Here is an 18781-nt window from a genome sequence, read left to right on the forward strand (position 1 = left end):
AAAATCAAGAGTCTCCAATTAACCAAAAATTCCTATCATATAATGTGTCCCCCATCACAGTCGAACAATGAGCAGTAAAATGGTATTGACATTATCACTTTGCCTATAAGCTCTCAAATGACATGTTATTCCCATATTGAAATCAGAAAATGGAGGAATTATTAAAAGAACAAATGCAAATGTCATGTTAATTTGACAAGGACTAAGGTACGTAGAGTCCATTATTCTGCAAAACAGTTGCAATATTATCTTTTCTTTATGTGTAATAATCGCTAAGACGAAAGCCACCAAAGGCTAAGGATTTTATGGCCTATCATGTCTGTGGACCAATCAAATTTAACTGATTAAGATGAGACGATTGACTCCATTGACATCAGATTCTTAGCTTTTTCATTGCGATTTGACACAAAACTGTTAACGACTGATAGATTTGAAGAAATATCTATAATATTATCCTTATGCTTTGTAGAGCCAATACGTGATTAAAATTTGATTAATTCAGCGTTTAGGTTAATATTACTAAGGAATTTACTATTCGTTTGAAATTCTAGGTTCAAAATTTAACATTTACATATATACACTCCAACATCAAATATAGTAGATTCAGTTGAAACTATTGATTATATGCTACATACGCTTCAACTCTTATGTGTATGATTTCACCGACCTAGTCTTGATCGTACTATTGTGGCGTTTTTGCCTGGGTGTGAGAATGGACGCTAGAGAATAAAATAACATTCGATAAATAAAAAAGACAATCTTAGAGTTAGGCCGCTAGGGCCTTGATGTGAAAATTAAGATGAGCTAACGTTAAAACTAAATTAGAACTAAAAATATATGAAAAAACAGATGATCTGTTTCCTTTTAAGCTTTCTAACACTGGATAAATTTGGTACGGAAGTTATTTATGGTACCGAATGAATTCGAAACATTAGCTATTACAATATGATGATTTCAGGATTCTCTGTGCTGAATATTAAACAACAATTTTGTGCTAGCTAGCTGCACAAATCAACAAGCTGGACCTCCTAATATATTAAGAGGCTAAGAAACAAGAATTATAAGAAGTATCGGGTTTGAGTTTCTAGATATGAAGTCGCCTTTATAAGAATTAAGAAGCGTTTTATCCTCAATATAAGACTTTTCAATGCGAATCCAAACTTAGTAAGGCTCCAATACATATACTGGACATCGGTTAGCAAACAAAAAGATGCATTTTTAGTTCGTAAATATACTTCATACGTAGTGTTTTTTCATGGCTTCTAATTAAGTTCTAGATTTTTCAAGTTGGGTTCGATTTATCCAAGGCTCTCGTTTGCACCCGTTTGCACTTGTATTTAAGCTGAAATAGCTTAACTAAACTCCAAAAAGGCATAATATGATGATTATTCCATATCCAACTAATTGCTCATGTATTATGTTAAGTTGCTAGTATTAATTTATTTTATTTATAGCAGCATGGATTAGTCAGAAAATAATGTTATCGTACCAAGTTATACTAGCTGCACATTATGTAGCAGGGAAGAAAAGACTGATTATGGTGGAGCAATAAATATTTTCTTCTTTATTAACCAGAGGTTTCATGTTCGAGCAATAACCATGTTTTAGAATCGCCTTTGTTAAGGAATATTTATTCTCCAAATGTTATATTATATTGCCACAAAGAACATTTTCGATATTATTATCTATTTTCTTTGTCAATACTTCGATAATTCAATTTTCTGCTCAGGTGGCATTCGATGTAGTTCGCTTAAGCTCGTTGGTTCTTACGCCAGTTTAACTTATATATGTAGAAATTAAACTTCGGATATTCTCTAAATATAATATTTTCCTGCTAGTTTGTTTTATAAATGCATGTTTTAATTTCCAACTGATTTTAGAATGAAGTATAAATAAAACAAAATGGTGCAAACCAAGCAGCACTGCAGGTTGATGTTAGCATCTAAAGTGGATTTGTAGTCTTTCGTGTTTTTTCAAATGACCTTTGATACCTTTCCTTTTGCAACTTATGTTCCAAACGCCACAATCTTTGTCTTTTGCCCAGCAAATAAGCTTTGATTACACATAATTGTTGATGCGAATCAAAAAGGTTCTCCCCTTAATATCATTACTTGTGTGTCTGCTTATGTATCACCCATTTTATTTAATCACTCCATCTGTTTTAATTTATGTGCCAAAGTTCAAATAAAGCATAAAGTTTAAAAAAGAAAGACTTTGGAAATGTGAGTATGTTATAATATATGTATAGGTATAAATTAATTTTTAAAACTTCTGAACTTAAACATTGGATAACATTTGTATGGCTATAAAAGTTTCTCTCCAAGGTTAAAATCGAAAATTTTAGTTAAAATTATTTTTAAATTAGAAAGTTGTCATTCTTTTTGTAACCGATTAAAAAAGAAATCTAATCGCATCGCACAATGTACTGAAGTTTTTGTGTTTTAGCTAGGAGTATTTTTGTTTAAATTTTATTTTCCTATTAAAAATTTGTTATTTTCGATTACATTCCAAACGACGGCTAATTTTTGAATTATGTTTTTTTTTAAAAAGAAGAAGTGGATAACCCATCCAATTTTTACGACAAAATTCTCAGCCCAAATATAGCAGGCTTAGGGTAAGCATGAAAGCAGGCTGACCCAACCAAACGGCCCATAGTAGCCACGTGCCCTCTGCATCCGGATGAGTTGATGAGGAATTTTTATAAATTACTATTGTTTAGTGGTTATTAACTTCCTATAGCTACTATATACATAATTACTTTCTATAGTTACTATTCAGTTGTTACGATAGTATATTCGCTGTATTCGTGCTACTGTATTCATGAATACAGTAGCAAAAGTCGCCTAAAACAGGGGGTTACAACTGTACGTGACTGTATTCACATGTATTCATGAATACAGTAACGGTAATCACCTTAAAAATAGGTCTGTCTAGTTGTCTAATAACGAAAATAGGATCAAGTAGCGTGATACACTCCTAATATAACTCAACAAAATCAATTATAACACCCCTCATTATCAACTTAATTAATTACAATAATTTTTTAGTTGTATATAATTGTTGTATTTCGTGTGTTTCAATATTTATTTTTTATTGTTGCATTCATTAGATTCAATGTTTGTATTTATTGTATTCACTATTTTGTATTCAATGTATTCAAATATATTTGTATTAACGGAATTTTAGCTATTCCTAATACATGTTATTACTGTTGTATTCAGTATATTTCATTGGTTGTATTCGCTGTATTTTCTATTTGTATTCAGTGAATTTTACTATATTTTACTATATTTTAAAATAAAATATATTTATTGTTTATATTCTGTTTTATTTCAATGTTTGTATTCAGCGTATTTCAATATTTATATTCTGTATTCATGCATACTGTATGTATAGTATGCATGAATACACGTGTATTCAGTTATATTAAAAAATACAGACCTTCAAAATACATAAATACGGGCAAAAAATATATTTATACAAAAATACAATGTGTTTGAGTGAATTTATACATAATACAATGTATTTGTATCATTGTATGTGATCAAATAGCAAAGAAGAGAAGAAAGTTCGTCATAGATGACGTTTTTCGGCCAAGCAAAATACGGTATACATTGTATTAAAACTAAAAATGGAGACGAACAAAAATTCCGGCCCTCAAATCTTCTCTAGCGTAAAAAAATATTATAGTATCCGCCGTTCATGTTACAGTACCCATGCTCTACTCGAATCATTTCGACATTATTTTTGCTCCCCGCGCAGTAGACCTAGCCTTAGAGCGACGAGCCCTTCCTTGTTATGGAGGAATATGTTTTTGAAGAAAAGGGTTGTCTTTCCCTTTTTCTCCCAACAATTTATAAGTATTTTCAATTGCAATACCCCTAGAGGATTCGGCCAGAGAATTCACAATTAGAAGCAGGTATTTTGCTCGAAGAAAGAGAGAGAGAAAGAAGAAAAATTATGAGAGAGAATCGTGTGTTAATTGAAAGAAAGAGAGAGGAAAAACATAAATAGCGTATTTCACTCTTCAATGGTAGTATATACCATAAATACATATTTTACTATAAAATATAAAAGATAGCTATAGAAAATAATATTTTAAAATGATTTTAGTTTATAATAAATATAACGTATACCTTGGTATATGAGGTAAAATTTCCTAAATTTATCTGCCTACTAACAAAATGAATAACCCAAGATGTAATGGGCCGAGAGGAAGGGAGATAGCAAGCTGACCCAGCCCGACGGCCCACTATGTTGTTTCGTTTTAACATTATACTTAGAATTTTTCATCTTAATGCGTTTAGGTTGCATTTATTAAAACGTTGTTTTAAGTATTGACATGAACTATAGAAATGTATAGACATTAATCATATTACTAATAATTTTCATATGCTCTATAGATATTTGAATGAAGGTTCTTTTTTAATTACATTAAACATGTAGTATAAGATAAAACTTTACAATTTGCATACATCACACACTCTCATATAAAATGGAAATTTTCAAGTGATGCCACCCCAAAGTCATTATGAGTCATGGATCAAAGCACTCCTAGGATTTGGAGCTCAAATAAATCTTCTACTAGATAATTTCATTTCGTTAGTAATCAGTATTCAAATTTCAGCATAGACGAAATAAAATATTAGATAATTTTTCTCAATTTACTTATATCTTATTTGTTTATGTCTTGATAGATAGAATTATCAGATACATATGATGATCGGATCGAGGAGTCCGGAACCAAAATAATGAGTTTTTGGACTCAAGACATAAAAATAGGTGGAAAAAAAATTTAGTGACCAAAATACATATAGCGCCCTTTTAAAGGGCCCTATATTTGGATTTGAAAGGACAGGCAGGTATAACGCTATTTATTAAGGTGCTATACATATTTTATGGGCCCACCAATAATTATTATGCGCTTAACTGACATAACAATAATTTAAATGGGTATAGCGCCCTTATTTAAGGCGCTATACCTCAAAAGATTCGACCCCCGGATTGGACATTACCTTATTTAAAGACGTTAAGGATTTTATAAAAATCCATTCAGAAAAATTCTCAAGTCTTGTTAAATTTTTCTCCGTTAAGTTATTTTGTATTTTGTCATAATGTCTGAAGAGCGAAGAATTAGGGTTTCATTATATTGGGGAGGGAGGGGGGGTGAGATTGTGGTGGCGAATAACTCAGTAAGCTATAGTTTATCTTCAAAGTATCATGTTAAGTTGCCACTTACAATGGAGTATGATAGATTAGTATCGTTGTTATATAAAAAAATGAGTGTGAGCAAACGTTCGGTGAACCTTAAAGTAACCAGAAGATATTCGTATTCTGTCACTCTGCAAGGGGTTGCTTGTTATGCTGAGTTTAACATCGAGGATGATGAAACTCTGAGTGATTTTTTGAGGACTCCGGATGAATACCGGATTTTTTTTTTGATATAAATGTTAGAAATGTACGTCAAGGCTGAAAACGTTCGCAATAATGAGGTTGCACAAAACAGGGATATTCCTCAGTCATCAGGTGATTATTTTAGAGCAGTTTTAGCCGAATAGGTTGTGACCGAAAGAGTTTGGCCTGATCTAAACTTATCTCCACGGGCAAATGAGGAGCGAGGAAATAATTTCTCTCCTACTTTGCATGATCCACAAGACGAGTGGTAAACTTTAATTTTCCTTTGTGTTACGATATTTATTTTTGTTGTTTTGAATTTGTATTAACACTCATTTATTCCACAGGGGGTACTGGCCAGATATGAATTCTACAAGTTATGAATCAATGCCCAGTTGGAATATGCGTAGTTCTGGTATGTTGGATCATGGTGGTCCATCCGGGAGTCATCACCAACAGGATGATGTCCATCACGGGATGTCAACACATTACGATTTGTAAGTGAAGTGATATAGCTATATGTAAAGTATTTATCAATTTGAGTAACTCATTATTTTGTTGGTTGTGCAGTGAAAACGAGCAAGTTGAATGTCCTGTCCTGACTCAATTACCCGAAGACGACATATTTAATCGGGATCTGGTAGATGCACAGAGTTAGGAAGAGAACAGTGATTATGACAACAATACCGATGAGTTCGGAGATGATACACTCTTCCCTAATGAGGGTGATGAGGAGGAGAAGGATAATGCTGGACCTGATTTGACGAGGGAGCATGCTCCACCCCCCGTTAGACCAAGAGTGTACAAGTACCACGTGCCGTTTCATTCAAGGGAGATTCCCTACCTTGATCATTTGCCAAGTATGTCGGATGTGGATGCCCTCGCAAGGGATACTAATGAAACTCGGACAGCATTGTGGGATGAGTCTAGACCAACGGTGCTGTCAAAGGGCATGCTTTTTCCTGATAAAACGCACCTAAGCAGGGCGGTGAAAATGTACAGCGTAAAAGAGTGTCGTGAGATGACGGTATGAGAGTCAACTCTGGATATATATACAAGGTTGTTTGCCGTAGATGGTTTACGGGTTGTAATTGGATGCTGCATGCGAAGAAGAAGAAGAAAACAAATATGTGGGTTATGGGTAAATACATTGGCACCCATAATTGTGAAATGGACACATTCAGTGGGAATCACTTCAACTTGGATGTTGAATTGATTTCTCTTGTCTTGATTCTACACATTGAAGCGTCCATAAGGTACAAGATCAAAGAGTGTATTACATCTGTCCACCAAGAATATTGGTGCACCATTACCAAAAGAAAGGCATTTCTCGGGCGCAAACGTGCGTTTGAAATTGTTTATGGTAACTGAGATAAGTCACTTGCATCTCTACCCAGGTACATGGCCGCATTGCAACACTTTAACCCTGGGACTGTTGTTGAATAGAAGCTTGAGCAGAGTCCGGGAATACCAGAATATATATTCATATAAGTGTTATGGGCATTTAAACCAATAATTGATGATTTTGTGCATTGTCGGCCGGTAATATCTATAGACGACACTCATGTCTATGGTAAGTATGATATTAAGTTGTTGATCATCGTTGTAGTAGATGCTAATGGAAGTATATTTCCCTTAGCTTTTGCTATTTGTGCCAATGAAAGCCAAGAGACGTGGACACTATTTTTGAACCACTTGAAAGAGCACGTTATCAAATAGCGTTCAGGTATTTGTCTAATATCTGATCGACATGGTGGTATTTTAAGTTCAGTACAGAATTTGCGTGCATGGCAAGAACCGTATGCCTACCACCGTTACTGTGTGAGACACCTGAAGGCCAATTTCCTGAAGGTATGTCCCAACAAGGATTTGCATGATTTAATGTGGATGGTTGCAACAGATCACCAAGAGTGTAAATTCAGGAGGCGCATGGAATCTATCAGGCAGGAAGACGAGGGAGCCTATCATTGGTTGATGCGACATGAGCGTGACAAGTGAACTTTGTATGCTGATGGTGGCAGAAGATGGGGAATTCTGACTACAAATGTGTCAGAGTCTTTCAACGGGTTATTGAAGTCTGCACGAGGATTGCATGTCACTGCCATGGTGTGGATGTCATTCAAGCTGATGGCAGAGATGTTTGTTGAAAGGGCTACAGGTGCATCGTCATTGATAGAAAAAGGGTGTTGAATTTATGCCAATACCAATGAAAATATTTGAGGAATACAGGAAGCGAGCACATTGGCATTCATTTTTGCAGTATTGTAACGAGCGAAATATTTTTAAAGTTCTCACCGCTATCCATCACAACCGGGGAAATAATACACACACCGTAAATGAATCCAGAAGGTTATGCTTTTGTGAGAAATGGTCCATCTACCACATGTCGTGTTCACATACCATCGAGTGCTTTTAACATACAGGTTTAGGGCCAACCAACTATGTTAATAAAGAATATAGTGTTGCTGCATACTTAAACACCTATAGTGGGCAGTTGCAGCCAGTAGGTACTGAGGATTATTGGCCGCCGGAACCATTTAAAACGGTGTGTAACAAGGAGTTTTTCGTCAGCAACAAGTGCAAAAAAGAATGCGTATACGTAACCAAATGGATATTGGTGATACTGTTTATGCGCACAAATGTGGCATATGCTCGCAAACAGGACACGACCGTCGTAAATGTCCTTCAGCTGGTTTGGGTGGCGGTGGTAATCCAGCTCCTGGTGGAAGTTCATCTAAGGAATAGTATGATGAACCCATTAACCAGGAATATTATAAATCATGTTTGCAGTATGTTTGGAATATGAACAGTGAATACCAACGCCAGATCTCTAAAATGCAACGAGAAATTGTGGCATCGCTGGAGAAACTAAAAGAGGCGGAAGAAGAAAAAATAAAATGAAAGAGAAATTTAAGTGTTTGGAGCAGAGAATAATAGGAGGTAGTGACTAAACAAACACATGTATGTGTTGAGTGTAGTATTTTATCTTTATGTTTTCCGTGTCATGTATTTTCATTAGTTGTACTGAATTTAAATTATGTTAAATTGCTATGTTTGTGTTTGTATTGTAGTATCAAAATAACGAAGAACCGGAGAAATAAAAACATAATGCGCATATAATGTAAACAATAAAAATTATTGCAATTATTTACTGAATGTCATATGTACATAAAATACAAAAAATCAATGTGTCCCACATTATGTATGCTTTAATGCAGCCGTTGGTTTGAGGCGCATCCCATCCCGCCTGACTACACTATCAGGATCATACTCATCACGTCGCCTCTTTATCGGAGGATGCGCTGCAGCATGATCCTCAGTAGGGCTGGCAGGCTCGGTAGAAGGGGTCATCTGTCCAGCAGTAACCTACAGAATAATAAGATATTTCAGTATATGAAAATATATTTTTGTAATGTACGTGTTAAGTCACAAAAATTTAAATTGTCTTACCATGGTCTCGTCGGGCTCCTGAATATAATCATCTGGCTCAACCAGATCAATATCGCACAAAGTGGCCTCCGTGACGGGCGAGGATGAAGCCTTAATAAAAAAAAATATAAAGATATTTATGTCTAACCAATGAGATATTTTTTTTTATAAATGTAATAGTAATACATAACTGCGCATGTGAAAGATCCCTAGCATCCCTCCATGATGAGCCATAACTCACTCGGCGCCCACTATCCACATCTCGTGTCGGCCGATAATCAGCAACGGTCGATGGTCCTGAAAGATCAGAAAAATACGGATCCCAATCCTCTCGCGTAATGCCCGTGCCCGTGATCAACAATGGAGATGACGGGTCACCTGCGAAGTCCCTGGAGTGAGTTGAAGGCTGAATGACGGCATGCTGCTTTGAGAGTGGTCTGGCTGATGGAAGTCACCCGACTGATCAACTCCAATATCCTTAACAGGTGCCTCAACGCCCCCTCGCTGGGGACCACCTCCTCGTCGAACCCCACGACCTCATGGGGCACGCCTACCATGTCGACCACGTTCCGGCCCACACTGGTGGCCCACGATGGTACTGCTCTAGCGTCACATACTCAGCCTCATATCCTAATCGCTCATCATCTCGGGCTCGCCTCAACGTTCGGGAAGCCAGATCGGTAACCTGCCGGCCATACTCGTGCAAAGCAGCTGCTCCCTCGCCGGTATGTTGTTGCATCTGCAGTCCCAACTGGTGGAACACATGTAGGCCAATAGCCTGCACAACATGTAAAATATAAATTACGGAATGCTAGTTTAACGTTATAAGTAAGTATACCAAATAACATACCAGTGCCTCGTGCCTCCCGGTGTATGGAATGTACCGACCGCCAGCGCGATAAATGAGATTCCCGACGAAATGTCGGGTAATGTTGCGGTACCAGCCCATATAATCATGCTCAGTATCCGTCTGATCAGGTGGAGGGGGCGGAATCAGGTCATGTCGCTGGTCCCAAGTATCGATCTGCGCCTCTAGCCATGACATATATGTCTTGTCCACCCTGGAACGATCATCTCGCTGGTAATGTGTGATATGCCAAGCGGGCGGTGGCGGCACAAGTTGCGGGCGGCCAAACTAGCGAAGTACTCGCTCGGTGGTATGATGCTCCACAATATCAAGGCACATCAACGAGACAGAAGAGCTCCACATAATTCGGCCGGCGGAGCAATAATTGGGCAAACTAGCTATTAGCTCGTCGCTGTATGGCCTCCAAATGAACTATTAAGTAACAACATAAAATGTGAGTATACGCAACATATATGAAGTCGGGCCAAGTAAACTTAGGTATACATTTACTTGTGCGCCCTCCAACAAATCCAACAAATCCCTGCACAAGGGGAGATTATGTCGAGCCTCGTACTCTCGTCCATATCCCCGCCTATCAACCCACTTCCTAGCTAGAGAGTGAAACGGAGGTGGTGCACCCGGAGCTAATGGTGATAGAGGTGGATGCAACTGCAGGAACCGCTCCCAAGCCTAAACCTAACATACAAAGTGGACGTAAAATTTAAGGTATATTTTTACTGGGTATGTTATAATGAATAGAGTATTCGAATATGTTTTCACCTGTAGCAACGGCAAAAATCCAGCAACGTCACGCTGGGTGTCCATGCTCGCCCGGCATATCTGCCTGTACAAGTAGCCGAGAACAGCAACACCCCAGTTGTACTGGGGTAAATCATCTAGTTGCTCAAGATGATGAAGAAATCTCAAGCTGACTAGGTTCCCCGAAGTGTTTGGGAACAAAACCCTCCAAACATAAGGAGTAACAGCAACCTCGTGTACCGGTGAATATGAAGCTCAGATGTATCGTCTGTGATGTCAGAGTGCAATGCCTCCAAATGTTGTCGGACAGTCATCAACTGCAGACGACTGGCCCCAACCAGTGCAGTCTCCTCCGGTAGCTGTAAACCGGTGAGCCGCTGAAGCATGTACATGTACTGCAAACCTGTCTGCTCTATCATGGCATGCATCAGAGCAACAGGGTGTTCATCAACGGGCAACCCATACATGACATCCATGTCCTGCAGCGTGACGGTGGCCTCGCCAATGGGCAAATGGAATGTGTGCGTCTCCAGTCGCCACCGCTTTATCAGGGCCTTAATCAACGACCAATCGAGCTGCAGTCGATCGATCTCCACAATCCTATAAAAACCAGTATCCTGGAGGCGTCTGACAATACGAGGATGGAGAGTGCGGTCCCTGAGAAAGCCCCACATATCGTCTACTCTCCTGGTGCAGAAAGTCTGGGCTAGTAACTGTCCCTCCCATATGTGGGACGACCTATGATCACCCTGTAACAATAGTAGCTCCAGGGTGGCAGGTCTGGGATGCAAAGGCGGAACCTCCATATCGTCTACGGTAAATTAAACAAGATTAATTATATTATTTTACTTTATTTTACATGTTAGTTTTATTATTTTACATGTTTGTTTGTAAATTAAATAATTAATTTTCATAATTATACAAGATTTAATTATTAAATATTTACATATGGGTTCCGGGCTCGATATTTGAGGCCTAGTAGCACCAAGATATCCTGAATTTTTGTATTCATGATGAGAAATATTTTTCGATTTATCACTCAACATTTCTGTTATTTTAAATGTTAGTTTATTATTTATATGTTAGTAGTTTTATTAATTTATATGACAGTTTTATTATTACATATTTTTATTTATGACTCACTTATTTTTTACTATAATAAAATTAATTAATTAATTTTTATAATTATACAAGATTTAATTATTAAATATTCACATATGGGTTCCGGGCTCGATATTTGAGGCCCAGTAGCACCAAGATATCCTGAATTCTTGTGTTCATGATGAGAAAATTTTTTCGATTTATTACTCAATATGTTTGTTATTTTAAATGTTAGATTATTATTTATATGCTAGTTTAATACTGTATATGTTAGTTTTATTAATTTATATGTTAGTTTTATTATTATATATTTTTGTTTATGACTCACTTATTTTTGACTATAATAAAATTAAATAATTTATTTTCATAATTATACAAGATTTAATTATTAAATATTCATATATGGGTTCCGGGCTCGATATTTGAGGCCTAGTAGTACTAAGATATCCTGAATTTTTGTTGTTTTCTCATGTTATTTTCTTACAATCCTTGACTAGAATTGGACATAGTTTGTATTTGAACTATAAGCTATTTTGACGTATTTTTGGATATAATAAATACTTAAATAATTAATTTCAATAACTATAAGGATACTACGCTAAAGGGCACTACACTTTACTACGCTAAAAGGGCACTACATTACAAATACAAGAACTACATTAGGCCACAAGATACCACTAAAGGGAACTAAAGTAACAATTTATCTATTTTACTAGTCTTTAAGCAAATAAATAATCTAAACCAGATAAAAACAACAAATAAATTTAATCACAAAACATTCACGAAAATACATATACCATAGTAAAAAGTAACTTATTAATATTTTTTTAACAACTAATAATAATTTCTCTATTTTACTAATTTTTTTAGGACACTAATATCATAGTCCGGATAAAAATAACAAAATAGTTAAATCATAAAACAATCACAAAACAACATAGAACACATTAAAAACAACTAATATGCAATTTTTTATACGAGTTTCAACAAAAACTAAGTCGGAATACCTCGATTTAAGGTTTTAGGAAAGTTGAAGATTTGGCGATTTAGAGCCGAAACGAGCAACCCATAACGAGAGAACGTCTTAGCTAGGATGTGAGACCGAGAATCTTTACTTTTTGTGGGACGGGTGGGGTCCACTCGAGGTTTTTCGTGGTCAATGGGGGGGACCGCTATAATTTTTTGGTTTTAATGGGGAGAGTTATGTTTGGTAGGGAAGAGAAGGAGACGATTTATTATGTAGGTATAACGCCGTTTATTAAGGCGCTATACTATAGCGCCTTAATAAACGGCGCTATACTTACCCGTCTTTTCATATTCAAGTATAACGCTTTTTTAAAGGGCGCTATACCTTAACATGCGCTATATATATTTTGGTCAATAAATATTTTTTTTACCTATTTTTGTGTCTTCAGTGCAAAAACTCATTATTTTGGTTCCGGACTCTCGGATCGAGGCATGCCTAAGTTTGACAAATACACCATCACTAAATAAATAAAAAAGTATTTCCAGTTTCTCTGTCTAGGATAGGAAATTCTTGCCTTCCTCAGCACTAAAAGCGAAAACAAAAAAAAGTGCAGAGAAAATAGAAAAAAGAAATAGATACAAATAATATTAGGAAGAAAAGAATATATTTTTTGAAGTATAAACTACACTCGTAGTAAAAGGTAAAAAAATAAACAATGGCTTCTCTGCGTTTTCCGTTCTTGTTTTCTCAGCCCCAGAAGCCACCATGTTCCACCCCCGGAAATGCTTCATCTCGCTCCTTCTCCAGCGCCTCTGCCGCCGCGGCCGCCGGCGGTTCAGTCGTGGCTGCTGCCGGAGCGATCATTGCCATAACTCAAAGTCCCAAAAATCCGTTTCTTGAAGATGCTATGAATTTTCTACTCTCCAACTTCTCACCTAACAAGAATCATTCTTCGCCTTTGTGGGGTTCTGTTTCTTTAGCTGATAATTCAGCTCCAGTCACAGAATCGAGGACTGGAATGTCATTTCCGTCAGTTTTGAAAGAGTCTCAGCAACTCCTTGGAATTGGGCTGCGTAAAAAGGCAATTTTTGGGTTGAAAAATATTGATGTCTATGCTTTTGGTACCACATTGTCACTCCAATTGACTTTCTTTCTTTGCTCCATATCAATTTCTGAAGTAGATTCCTATAGTGTACGTAGTTGAAATTCTTGATTTTTATGATTAATGCGTGCAGCACAAATGCTCAATTATACTCTTTCCATTCCAATTTATATGACTGTAGTTTGACTTACCACGGCGTTTAAGAGAAGAAAAGCGAATACTTTTGAAACTAGTGGTTTAAACATGTCATAACATTTGTGTGTCAAGTAGTTAATTTTTGAAACTCGTGTTTTTAAACATGATATAACATCTGTGTCGCTGTAAAAGCTCTAGTTAAAATAAAATGAAAAGTTTAAAGTTAAATTGTTTCCAAATATAAAAATATATTATTCTTTTTTGAATGGATTGATAAGGATATAGTGTCACATAAATTGGAAGTAAGCGAGTATCAAATAAATGCCAATTCTTATTTCTTGCTTATCATTTTCTTCTTAAAATGCTGTTATTAGCTGGTTCACTTTCTATTCCAGTCAAAGCTCAAGAGCTCTTTAAGTTACTTTATTACCCCAAGGTAGGATTTATTAAGTTGTACTGACCATGTAGATAACTTTATTGTTTATGTTATCTGGTGTGCCCTCTTTTCGAGGTAATCACTTCATGCTTACTATAGATAGTTACCCGGGATAGGTTTGAAGTTGATACAGTTTCTTACACTGTTAGTGCATAAAAATTAAATCCGTGGTGGTATCATATTTGAGAATCTTATTCTATTTGGACCTTCCTTTAAATGATAAGGGGATATATGCATTATGCTCGCTCTTTTTTCCTGTTTGCAGTTCTGAATGTCTTTATCTTGAAGGAAAAGTGACGTTTACTTTGAATTATGGCCTTTATCTGATGTGATATCGATATGACACCCAATAGGTGTTTATGCTGATGATGGTGATGTGAAGAAGTGTCTGGCTCAGAAGCAAGGCGGGTACTCTGATTCTGAACTGAAGCAAAAGGAAGAGCTGAGGGATCATCTCATGGAAAATGATATACGCATGACTGTTAGGCTTCAGATAGTGTATGGAAGACTAAGCATTGGTTCTGTGCGCAATGCTTTTGAAGAATCTGTTGGCAGCAGATTACTCAAGTTTGGGGGATATGATAACAAAGAGTTGCTCCATAGGTAATTTCTTAGCCTCATATCAATCGACATCTTATTCAACCTTTTTCATGTAATTACCATATCACTACAGGGAAACAAGCCTGATAAAGCTGGACTAAGCACTTCATTAGCTCGCACCCTAAATTATTCATATTTATATATATTCTGAATCCTTACTCAAGTTACCTTTTAAATTTAATGCTTTGCAATATCACAGTCTTGGACATTATTACTGGACTCTTTTGCCTAACTGTGATCAGTTATCTCTCAGATCTACATACAGCACATCTTTTCCTTGAATAAGTTCATTGAGCTGCTAACAAGTTTATTCAGAAAATTGAACTTTCTAGTTTCGAAATCCTTAACTATCCTTGCCTCCTTCTAGTTCTTTTATAGCCTAAAATGTCTTTTTGTAACTGCAGGTTCACTTCCCAGTTTAAAGATGACATTAAAATACCTCGGGGATCTATCATAGAACTCTCCAGAGACCATGACTACATACTTCACACAACAAGTAAGATGATTTATTTCTGTTGCCAGTATGTTGATTCCATGTGTTATGTATGTCTATGTGTGCTGAGAAAACAAATGTTTTAGCTATCAGTTGGCAAGAATCATTGAAGAGCTATTAAGCGGATAGATCATGACGTTATTTTCTTTTAGCCATTGCCCTTTTAAGGTTGGATTTCGAAGCAGTATAAAAGAGGCTACAATAAAGGGGAAATTAGTTCATCAAGTGAGAGCTAAACAAGAGCAATACCAAAAATATATCCTGATTACACCATCAGTTGGCACATTTTATTCCCTTACATTTCCTAAGTAGCAAGTGGCTAAACATTTTCCTAATTTGATTCTCTATAGGATTGGTATAAGATATTGACCAACCATCCCTATTCCCTTTTGTTACGGATATATTTTTTCTGCCCTTCACCAGTTTCACCATCTATATAACCAAAAAAGGGATTGCTGTATGTTAGCTGTTGAAAATATCTTCCCCAAGATATATCTGGATGTTTTCTTTTCATTTCTCTAAATATTATCTCTGCTCTTTTTGGTTTGTAGTTGTTTGTTCGAAGTTCATTCTAGCATCAATCATTTAGATGAAGCTTAAGTTTTGTTTATTTTTCTTTTATAGTTGATGGAAAGGAAGTGGGAAGCATACAAAGCAAACTCTTATGCAGATCAATTCTAGACCTATATATTGGTGATGAGTCATTTGATCAGAAAGCCAAAGAAGATGTTGAGTCGAACTTGGCTTCTCTACTTCACAAGTAGCTACTTCATTGGCATAAAAGATACTTTATCAACATGAGGAATCGACTTCTGGTGATATTGTATTGGTTGGTTGATTATCTTTGAATAGTTGAATCAAAGATCTCTTCAAGCAAAATTTGGATCTATATTTTAAATTTGATGAGTTGTTTTCTCTACTCCTGTAGTTTCCTGCTCTGGCATTCTATAAGCTGTATCTGTTGTATAATAAAAATGAGTATCTTGACCTTGGTTACCAAATTTGTTTTCTTTCCTATATAGGAATGCATCAGGGGGTGGAATAAGGAAGTTTTAGACCCCCTCAAGGGAACTAGCAAAGAAGCAAGATGTCCAGTCACCTGGTATTTAGGATTCTTACGATAGCAGACGAGACCAAGTAGAAATACAAAGTGTAGAGAACAACCTGGATTACCATTTTCCCGTTATATAAGTGAAGCATGGGTAAACACTACTAAGGTTTTTTTCCCAGGAGTTAGCGTGACCAGGAGGTCACGGGTTCGAGCCGTAAAAACAATCTCTTGTAAAAATGCAGGGTAAGGCTGCATATAATAGACCCTTATTGTCCGGCCCTTTCTCGGACCCCGCGCATATCGGGAGCTTAGTGCAGCGGGCTGCCCTTTTTTAGTTAGCGTGGTGCAGGTGCAATTTGGCAAAGAGAACTTGGGAGAGTCAAGGGAGTTTTTTTTTCTCTAAATTTTAAGTTATATCCACTAACAGTATCAAATATTAAGTTCAATTTGACACGCTCATGCATGTATATACAGCATGTTCTACTCGTACGATTTTCTCAACTCATGCACAGCTTGTGAGTACTACTGGACTCCTAAAAGCATTCTCAGCTCTTTCTTCACAAAAACAACATGGTGGATGCAGCACCAGAAGTCTGCTGGTCAGTTATATACTGATAGTTCACACAAGAAAGTTGCTGCAACTTCCTTTGTAATCCAAGTTACTCCTTGTAAAGTACTACAATTTCTTTTTTCCCTTGTGGAGGTTAAGTCATGGTTTGTGCAAAGGAAACCATTCTTCTCTTCTCGGCAATGGCTATTTTTGGTTTCTTTAGCACAACTCTGGTCGACTGTACTGTGTACAGTGTTGGGGATTCCGCCGGTTGGACAGGCAGCAATACTGACTATCACATGTGGGCTTCTACAAAGACTTTCCAGGTTGGTGACACTCTTGGTAAGTCCAGCTAGTTTAGATGATCACCTGGTTTACTACAAGTGCTTTTCGTTTGAACTATGTATGTAACAAGCCAATTATTTAAAAATATAAATTTATATCAAATTTGCATTTCCTGCAGTAGATTAGTAGCTGCTACTTCTAATAGAAAGGATTTCAGTTATATTCACAGATAGTGTGAAGATTTTTAACATTACGTGTGTAGTTTAACTCGTGATAGCATGTTATTTACTGTTTTACCAGGTTACAATGTAATGTTTATTAGACATTAATTTGTAATTTTCTCGTAAATGATCTGTTAGTGTACATAATTTAAACTCTTAAGGTTCACATCGAATTCAGTCTACAATGACAAAAGGTGCTTTTTCGCCGGAGGGGTTTGTCTCCATCGAGAAATATTTTAACTTCTTAAATTTTAGATCCATCTCCATCTCTGCCCATCCTTATTAAGAATTTCTAATGATATAGTAACTACTTATTGAGGGGAGTCTTGGAGCAGCAATAAAGTTGTCTCAATGTGACCTATAGGTCATAGATTCGAGCCGTGCAATCAGGATAGGCTGCCTACATCACACCCCTTGGGGTGCGGCTCTTCCCAGACCCTTCGTGAACCGGGCTGCCCTTTTTATAGTAACTACTTATTAAGATGATTAAGTGTCCTGTTTTATAGCATTTTTCATTAATTATTGCCTCAATGGTGCTGAAGTTTTCCAGTACAACCAACAACTCCACAACGTGGTACGAGTGAGCCTCTCCGATTTCCATTCGTGCAATGCTGGAAATCCAATCGTCACTTACTCCTCCGGCAACGATTCCATCACCATTGTCGGTCCCGGCCACTACTACTATATTTGCGGGTTTCGAGGCCACTGTCAAGCCGGACAGAAGCTCGATATTCGGGTACCCAAAAACTACCAATTAACTGATATCCGTAGCAGAAAACTAACTAAACCTCCAGTTGCAGCCTAAGTAGCAGTGATCAGAAGAGCCAAAAAAAAAACTTCATTTGGAGAAAATTGATTTGGAGGTTAATAAGATATGTACTATTGACTAGTGACAATGTTTTGAATTATTATCTCTTAGATATTGGACTGCCTATCAATAACTAGTCTTATTTGTTGTATTACTGATGTTCTGGGGGTAATAAAATGCATTGGTGTCGGTAAAACATAGACATATGAATATCATAAAATACCTATATATCTGTTTCTTAGGTCTTCCGAAAGAAGTGCACAAGATTTGAAGTGTATATATCTTATATCTATATGCATTAATTAATCAACTGTGCCTCAACTCCAAATTACAAAATTACTTTTAGGGATCCTTTTGCATACTATTCATTCACTGTATAGAGTAACCATATGAATCTTCTATATTCGTTCTGAATATTTTTACATTTGCAATCGCTCTGAGGACCAATCCATCTCAAAATAATAGAGTTGAAGAACAATGATAACAAACCCAGTGAAATTTTACTAGTAGGGTTTGGGGAGGGTAAGGTGTACGCATATCTTACCCCTATCTTATGACGGTAGAGAGGTTGTTTTCCGAAAGACCCTCGGCTCAAGAGAAGTG

At 36.6% G+C, this 18781-nt stretch overlaps 3 protein-coding genes across 3 annotated transcripts; 2 read left to right on the plus strand and 1 right to left on the minus strand.

Annotated features, from left to right (window-relative positions):
• Window positions 1-9958: 9958 nt before the first annotated feature.
• On the minus strand, window positions 9959-11235 carry LOC104117660 (serine/threonine-protein phosphatase 7 long form homolog). Its single transcript, XM_070179649.1, has 4 exons — window positions 10670-11235; window positions 10451-10514; window positions 10181-10360; window positions 9959-10102 (listed from the first exon to the last, which is right to left on the minus strand). The coding sequence occupies exons 1-4, from the start codon at window positions 11233-11235 to the stop codon at window positions 9959-9961; spliced, it is 954 nt and encodes a 317-aa protein (XP_070035750.1).
• A 1828-nt stretch (window positions 11236-13063) lies between these two features.
• On the plus strand, window positions 13064-16264 carry LOC104117656 (fatty-acid-binding protein 1). The gene is made up of 4 exons (XM_009628728.4): window positions 13064-13618; window positions 14524-14773; window positions 15175-15266; window positions 15888-16264. The coding sequence occupies exons 1-4, from the start codon at window positions 13213-13215 to the stop codon at window positions 16025-16027; spliced, it is 888 nt and encodes a 295-aa protein (XP_009627023.1). The 5' UTR covers window positions 13064-13212; the 3' UTR covers window positions 16028-16264.
• Window positions 16265-17064: 800 nt separating this feature from the next.
• LOC104117657 (mavicyanin-like) lies at window positions 17065-18175 on the plus strand. The gene is made up of 2 exons (XM_070179650.1): window positions 17065-17206; window positions 17877-18175. The coding sequence occupies exons 1-2, from the start codon at window positions 17065-17067 to the stop codon at window positions 18173-18175; spliced, it is 441 nt and encodes a 146-aa protein (XP_070035751.1).
• The last annotated feature ends 606 nt before the right edge of the window (window positions 18176-18781 follow it).

The sequence above is a fragment of the Nicotiana tomentosiformis genome, chromosome 6 (assembly GCF_000390325.3).
Source record: "Nicotiana tomentosiformis chromosome 6, ASM39032v3, whole genome shotgun sequence".
NCBI lineage: Eukaryota > Viridiplantae > Streptophyta > Magnoliopsida > Solanales > Solanaceae > Nicotiana > Nicotiana tomentosiformis.

Coding starts and splice junctions, on each gene's coding strand:
- LOC104117660 (XM_070179649.1), bottom strand. CDS start 11,235: ATGGAGGTTCCGCCTTTGCATCCCAGACCTGCCACCCTGGAGCTACTA. Junction 10,515..10,669: donor TCTGAGCTTCATATTCACCG/GTACACGAGGTT, acceptor CTACTTGTACAG/GCAGATATGCCGGGCGAGCA. Junction 10,103..10,180: donor ATTTGTTGGAGGGCGCACAA/GTAAATGTATAC, acceptor GTTACTTAATAG/TTCATTTGGAGGCCATACAG.
- LOC104117656 (XM_009628728.4), top strand. CDS start 13,213: ATGGCTTCTCTGCGTTTTCCGTTCTTGTTTTCTCAGCCCCAGAAGCCA. Junction 13,619..14,523: donor TATTGATGTCTATGCTTTTG/GTACCACATTGT, acceptor GACACCCAATAG/GTGTTTATGCTGATGATGGT. Junction 15,267..15,887: donor CTACATACTTCACACAACAA/GTAAGATGATTT, acceptor TTTCTTTTATAG/TTGATGGAAAGGAAGTGGGA.
- LOC104117657 (XM_070179650.1), top strand. CDS start 17,065: ATGGCTATTTTTGGTTTCTTTAGCACAACTCTGGTCGACTGTACTGTG. Junction 17,207..17,876: donor CCAGGTTGGTGACACTCTTG/GTAAGTCCAGCT, acceptor CCTGTTTTATAG/CATTTTTCATTAATTATTGC.